Source organism: Cimex lectularius, unplaced genomic scaffold, assembly GCF_000648675.2.
Source record: "Cimex lectularius strain Harlan isolate CLEC.00 unplaced genomic scaffold, Clec_2.1 scaffold313, whole genome shotgun sequence".
In the NCBI taxonomy this organism is placed as follows: Eukaryota; Metazoa; Arthropoda; class Insecta; order Hemiptera; family Cimicidae; genus Cimex; species Cimex lectularius.
This window is the reverse complement of record NW_019392880.1, coordinates 103,585-110,973: the sequence shown is the minus strand read 5'-3', so window position 1 is coordinate 110,973 and position 7,389 is coordinate 103,585. Positions and strand designations below refer to the sequence as shown.

General features: G+C 35.2%; 1 protein-coding gene across 2 annotated transcripts; it reads left to right on the top strand.

The window, feature by feature from the left end:
• On the top strand, window positions 1-7,115 carry LOC106673078 (thioredoxin domain-containing protein 9-like). 2 transcript variants are annotated; one of them, XM_014405040.2, is made up of 4 exons: window positions 1-179; window positions 3,983-4,173; window positions 6,514-6,712; window positions 6,772-7,115. In XM_014405040.2, the coding sequence occupies exons 2-4, from the start codon at window positions 3,994-3,996 to the stop codon at window positions 7,041-7,043; spliced, it is 651 nt and encodes a 216-aa protein (XP_014260526.1). In that variant the 5' UTR covers window positions 1-179; window positions 3,983-3,993; the 3' UTR covers window positions 7,044-7,115. The 2 variants fall into 2 exon arrangements, with proteins under 2 accessions (XP_014260526.1, XP_014260517.1); XM_014405031.2 differs by lacking the exon at window positions 1-179 and adding an exon at window positions 820-1,010.
• Window positions 7,116-7,389: the final 274 nt, after the last annotated feature.

Sequence of the window (7,389 nt, the reverse complement as noted above, 5' to 3'; positions counted from 1 at the left end):
GTTCAAGAACGACCGAGTGGGCGAGAACCGGTCGGCGGGCAGATGGTTTAATTTCCATTGACTTTTCAGTTGTTTCACAATCTGACAATTATTTTTTCCCCCAGATTTATTTCACGTTTTATTGAATTTTACCATCGAAACTAAGTGTTTTTTTATTGTTTTATTTTCTACTCTATCCGGTAAGTTAAATTATATCTAATTTGATAAGTGTTTGTTGATTTGTCTGTTCCCCTTGGTGACTCGTGTGGTTTTCTTTCTTAAATGTACTTTTGTCATGATAATTGTTGTATTTTCGAAGAATTTAGACTAAAGAAACGTTATTTGTTAAATAAAAAAAAGCTGTCGCTCACCCCACGAGGTTTTACAGGCAATAAAAGAAGGTCCGAAGTATTCGTGTGTCGCATCTATTATATACATTTCAGTTGTTTTCTAAAGTCCAGTAAATTAGGCAAAACGAACTTACAGTCAATACAACGTCCATGGAGATTTATGCTTGTTATTGAAGAAAATAAAGGCATTCGACACAAAATTCTTGTTGGCCATGTGGAATTTTGTACGTACAAGTTGTCTGTTTTATCAAAATTGGTTATACATTGTTGGTCCGAGTCAGTCAAAGATCATGGGGTGATGGATCACTTTTACTCCCTATTGGTATAAAGAAAAGCGGCTGTTTTTGTCTGTTTCTCTCTGTCGATGATCTTCTGCTGTACGAGATTGTTCAACCTTAAGGTAACACACACTACTGTCGCCAGATTGTGTGGAACAAGCAATGCAAGGCTAGCACCGACACAATCTGCGGATAGGTTTGGACAAGTAGGTGTACAGGGGGTCCTTTAAACTCCCTCCAAAAGAAAAACTAATGTGCGCGGTGATTAACTAAACAAAAATAAACAAGATTGGACTAAATAGAAAATGCACAGACCAACTGAAGATGATGAAATGTCAGAACGCATCTAACACACCAATCCAGCAAGGATGGGCAGACCAAGATGATGGATACACGATAGAAAGTAAAAATTTATGTTTTGGGTTAAAAAGCTAGAACACATACAGTTGTTTATAAATAAAACCAAATACAAATTCGAAAACGTGATAATAATCGTGAGGTTTTCTCCTGCGGAATGCTTGGTGATAAACTTATAATTTAATCCGTACTGATCATTTTTGTTATTGATTTTGCTATCAGGCAGACCGGGATGTAGAAAATGACCAAACTACGTAATTGTCTAATTTTTAAAACGACTTATAAACAAAATTGGACTAAAAATTAATCACAGACCAACTGAAGTTGTCTGAAATGCAGAAAAGCGTCTGACAGACCAACCGAGCAAGGATAGAATGATGAAGTGAACACCAACTCTCAGTCCTTTGTGTAAAGAAGGACTGAAGAAATTTGCACCAGCACATTTGGTGGAGAGGAGTCAGGTTAACGACCAATATTGGTCTATTGTCTAATCTACATTATTATCTAGAGCTCTTTGTTAAGCTTAAGGCATTTTATCAGATCCCAAAACTTTGGTATGTGCGTATCTTTCAGGTTTTTCTTATGCCATGAGTATGAATCTCAGCCTGCGCTTTTACACCTACACAGGATATCTTCCACTGTTTTTTCTTATAACTGGCGTTATCTGTACAGGTTTGTTTCTGTTGCTCTTAGCCTCTCAAATCAGCAGTGTCCATTCTCAGACAAAAAAATTAATTTGGTGTTCTGGATGATTTCAAATCGTAGAAGAGCTGAAACAAGCTATTTAGGATGGATAAGTTAGCGCAATAATTTATTTATTGTCTTTTTGATTGCTTTAAGAATTTTATGGTTGTGGCTTTGTAGAAAGGGAGTCCTTTACTGGCTATTAGGTGTAATAAATATTTGTGTTTCTTTATCATATTCAATAAAAAGTGTAATAATCTTTTTATCCAATCCTAAATCTAAAATTTACTATAACTTCCAGGAAATAATAGTTATTGGTAGATAATTAATAAGGTGAATTTCCACTTTAGTTAGTTAATTATCTTAAAATAAAGACAAAAGATGAAATATATAGGCAAAGAACACTCAGTTGCAAAAAAAAGAAAAAAAAACATCCCCTTGATTTTCTAAATTAAATTCTTTACTGCTGCTTAATATGTCCCTTTTCTAGCCTAAGTTTGGTGTTTAAATAATAAGAAAACTAAACAATACGACTTGTGATTTAATAAACACCCAAGAAGTGTAAACACACAAAGAAGTGTAAACAGACAACACAAACATTGAAAAGAATTAAACCCTTTCAATGGTTATGGTGAGTCTCTTTACAACTCGTGGTTGATTAACTTAAACTTTTCATTAGTATCGAATAGTGTGGTACTTTTTGTTTTAATATAATTAAAAATGACTTTTTTCCAAGCAGTTGATTTATGCGATTGTGCTTGATTTGTGCGAAATGAGCGTTCAATTCAGTATGCGGCTAATGCAAAGGTAACGTATTGGACCCTTTGAGGATGACAGGAGGCCAGGATCTGGCCGACCCAGAATCACTGGAGAGTGAGAGGATCGGTTTTTGGCGTCTTATATGCTTTGAGACCGGCGCTCTACATCGGTCCAAGCTGCTCATCTAAGTCTAGAAAAAGTTAAAGGAGTTCATGTATCGAAGTGGACAGCCCTAAGACAACCGCACAAATGTGGTTTGACAGCTTACCACCCAGTGAGTGGACCTCAGTTGACCAGGGAACACCGAATAGCTCAATTTTATTTTGGTCAGGAACACCTTCGCTGGACTTTGGAGCAATAGTCCACTGTTTTTTTAATTGATGAGTCTCGCTTCACTTTCAGAGCTTCTGATCAATGTACAGAATTGGTGTGGTCCGACATTGACGGCTGCCCAATATATTGAAACCATCCTGGAGCAGCATGTGCTCCCGATTATGAATGTCGGTGGTGAAAATGTAAATTTCATGCACGTATTGTTGTGAATTTTTTTCAAGAACACAGTATCAGTGCTTTGGAGTGGCCAGCTCATTCTTCTGACCTTAATCCGATTGAACATCTGTGGGATATGCTAAAGAGATGGAGTACAGCTAGGACTTCCCTTCTGGAAACACTGCAACACATAGAGACTTAGCTTGTTGAAGAGTGGGCTAACATTTCGCAGAATCAGATTGAATCCCTTATTCAGAGCATGCCAAGAAACATTCACGCCATAACTAAAACCCATGGTGGTAACATCTCTTACTAAAAATGCCCTTTTTGTTCATGAAATAAATTTTTATTTGGATTTTTCCCCCTTAAATTTCTACATTTTCCATACATTTTAATATTTGAGGTCCAGTACTTCAGAAAACTCATTATTTACTTCAAAATTTCATTAAGCAGCAACAAACAATTTTAGAAAATCAAGGCGGCCTGGTTTTAGCAGTAATAAAGAATTTAATTTAGAAAATCAAAGTGGTTGGTTTTTTTTGCAACTGAGTGTATTAGGCTGAATTAAGTGTCTATTTGTTCCAGTCCTTTATTGGCATCTGTGGCTTAGGTTGTGAACATTGTTTCTTCTCTCAAAATTTGTCCAAAATAAAAGCAACCCCAAGATAAAATCACTAATATTCCTGTACATGAGAAATTAGCAATTAAACAGCAACATAACAATTTTTTGAAAACTTTGCCTTGGTAATTTCAAAACCTGCCAATTGCAATATAACAAGATCTATCCATTAATCGTACTGTCCTAGTGCCTATTATGTGTTTGTGCTAAGGCATCATAAGTTTAAAAGAAGTGTATGGACTTCTTTATTTTTTCCCTCGTTATTGTGTCTGAAACCAGCTCGTAACTAAAAGGTGAAACTTAACTCTGCCATTCTATATGTGAATATGTAATTGTTAAGAGGTTGTTGTAGATTTTGTGATATAAAGGTCTGACCAAACATTTATAGCGTTAGTTTAAGATATATATATAATAAAATGTACATTCTCCAGGAATTCAATTTTTAACCATAGATCGTTTTGTTTCAGGAAGAAATAAAATGACGGCCATCGATCAAACACAACTGATTGATTCGATTGTGAAGACAGTCGAATCGCAAGTCGATAAAGAAATAGAAAAATTAGACAGTTTAAGTGGATCCGATCTTGAGCGCATCCGAAATGAAAGACTGGCTGCGTTGAAGAAAGAGGCAGAACAGAAAAGGTTATGGCAAACATTGGTAAGGTAGAAATTATTTCTAATAAAAATTTTCCCATTTTCCTTGAGATACTTAAAAAAAGTATGCTTTGTGATTTTTTTAAAATATTTACACCCACTAATACGTACAGGGTGAGTTCAACTTCCGTTTCCCCATATATTTTTGAAATTATTATTTGGGCCTTTTTTGAGTAAAACCCTGTGACCCGTAAACTTTTATTTTTTGTTTAAATTCTCATGAGCCAAAAAGTTTGGATCTAACTCCAGGATAGTGGGATATGAATAGTGCCTTACATAGTTCAAATGGCATCGATGCACTTCTTTGGAAACTTTGAAAGGGTTTTTGATGCTGAATTCAACGATGCATGCATGTTTTTGATTTGGATGTCGAATGATGGTGAATTGAGGGCAGCTATAGAACTTGAATCGAGTCAAACATGTCAGGAGCTTGCCAGTGTTCATTGTAAGCGATGAAACCATTCTCCCTAGCTTACATCGACTTGGGAAGATGTGGAAGCTGAGCAAATAGGTTCTTCATAAATTGAACAATGGTAACAAGGTTCACCATCTAAACCTTTCATTGCTTTCACAGCACAAAGTAGAGAATTTATTGACCGGATTGTCACATGCGACGAAAAATTGATCCTGTATAGTAACAACAGTAGGTTGTACCATTCACTGTCTCCAAATGACCCTGTCATGTTCAATGTGATTAAAAAAACATAAATAAAATAAGTGACTCTTAAAATTAAAAGTATAAAACATAAAGTAGTTTTAATTTTTTTTTTCCTTTGTTTTGGAACATTCATCAAGAGTATGAACCTATGAAATATCAAATTCCATTTTTTAACATGACTAGAAATTCAGAATCATAAAGCAATAAATAAATAACAAGTAACGAGAGCAATAAATATTGATCAACCACAATAAGTACTAAAAATCAAAAATTTGGTACGAAAACAACAACAAAGGATAAATAAAGACGAACAAATAAAAGTGCAGACCTATCAAATAACAAATTACATTTTGACAAATCTAACCATTTGAAGACACAACTAATAAATAAATAACAAGTAACAGAAGCAATAATTAACTATCAACTATCTACAATAAATACTACAGGCTAAATAAAGATCAAACACTCGGGAAGCCAACAGCCGTCCTACGAGGAGGGGATCCCCGCCAGCTGCAGAACGCCAGCCCCAGGGAGGCTCTCGTCCACACTTTACACAAATTAAAAGGCTACTGTTCTTCATAAAACATTTTTTTTCTTCAAATCTTGATTTGTCAAGTTTGAAAGTCTCATGTGAATTCCGAAAAGAGAATAAGTAGCTATTTATGTCAAATATATTATTTTCCCTTCAAATGACTGATTGAACAGTCTAAATTTATTATTGCATGCTACTGAACACTGAATATTAATGAGTTCATTAATGGTTTCAAAAAGATAACAGGTGCCAAAAAATGCACCTAAATTAATCTGTCGACTAGACAGAATTGTGGAAATGTGCAGGGTTCATACTGACGCGAAAACCAAATATTCACCAACAAAAGATGTTGCTTTGTGTTCAGTGAAAGCACTGTGCACTATGAACCTCACCGCAGAAATCTACTCAAGCCGACTGCAACTAGTATTTCTTGCCCTGACCCATAAACAACCTGCTTTTGTGAACAGAAAAGGTACGTTTTCACCAGGACAACACGATACCTCATACAGTCCAGGAAGATAGAGGAGGTGATGAAGCTTGGTTGGGAAGTCCTACCACACCCTCCGTACTCTCCAGACCTGGCCCCCAATTGACTTTCACCTTTTCTTACCAATGGACAATTGGGAGTTCAATAATCGCCAACAGCTGGAAAATAAGTTGAAATTTTGTCCTGGGAGCCAAACTTGTATAAGAATGGCGTAAGCAGGCTAGTAACACGTTGGGAAGAAAAGACTGTAATGCTGATGGGGATTATTTCCTCGAATAAAATATTTCTAAACTAATTTTGATTGTGACAATTATTAAATCTAACATTTTTTTTATGAGGGTGTATCAAGTACGAGGTTATATGAAACCTTGGGATGTTGGTGTTTCTGAAAAAAAGCCCATTTGTATGTCGGTACTGTTGTCAGTGTGTAAGTGTAAACAGTGGTCCTGAATTCGAACCTTACAGTGATGAGTGTCATTTTAACAACTTAACCATTGTGGCCACTGATGCTCCTATTAAACCCTTTAAACTCCCATAAACTATTCTGGTTACCTAGTATAATCCCACAACTTTTATGTAACTTATATACATTTTAATGTATTCAGGTTTGATTTTTATTTTATGCTGCTTGTATCTACTTTCTTATATTTTTTGTTTTTCTTTATAGGGCCATGGTGAATACTTGGAAATAGACGAAAAAGATTTTTTTTATGTCACAAAAAAATCTGGCAAAGTTGTAGCACATTTCTACAAGAGTGATGCTCCCCGCTGCAAAATATTTGACCATCATATGAAATTGTTAGCGCCAAGGCATATGGAGACGCGTTTTGTCAAACTTGACGCAGAAAAATGCCCTTTCCTCACAGGTAACGGTTCTAAATTAATCTCAATTTACACGAATAAAACTTAACGAATTAAATTACAGGAAGGTTAAACATCAAAGTTATCCCTACACTTCTGATCGTTATTGACAACATAACAAAAGATAAAATCATTGGATTTACCGAACTCGGTAATTGCGATGATTTTTCGACAGAAATGCTCGAATGGAGGCTAGGGAAATCGGCCGCAATTAATTACGATGGCGACTTATTGCACCCACCAGAAAAGTTGAAAATGCACCAGAAGATACAGAGAATAAACAAAAAGACCTCCGCGATTAGAGGACGTGAAAGCGATTGCTCAGATAGCGATTAAACTTTTACTTGGAAAAACACTAACACTGGCTTACCTGTCTACCTTTATTGTATTGCTTCTACTTGAAAATAACACGTAATAATTTATACACTAAAATATAAAATTACCTCTACATTAATAACTCATTAAAATTACCATCTTCTATGAGAGGTGCTATGATAAGAATAATTTTGTTATTGTAATTTTTATAATATAAAAATTGTTTTTATTAAGAAAATGTTTTATTGAATTGAAGAATGATCAGCCTTCCTCATATACTGGCTATGGAATAAAGTCTCCTTGCAACACGTTTCAAAATCCTATCGTTTGGGACTGGTATTAGAAATTGTAATGCAGATACATTTAT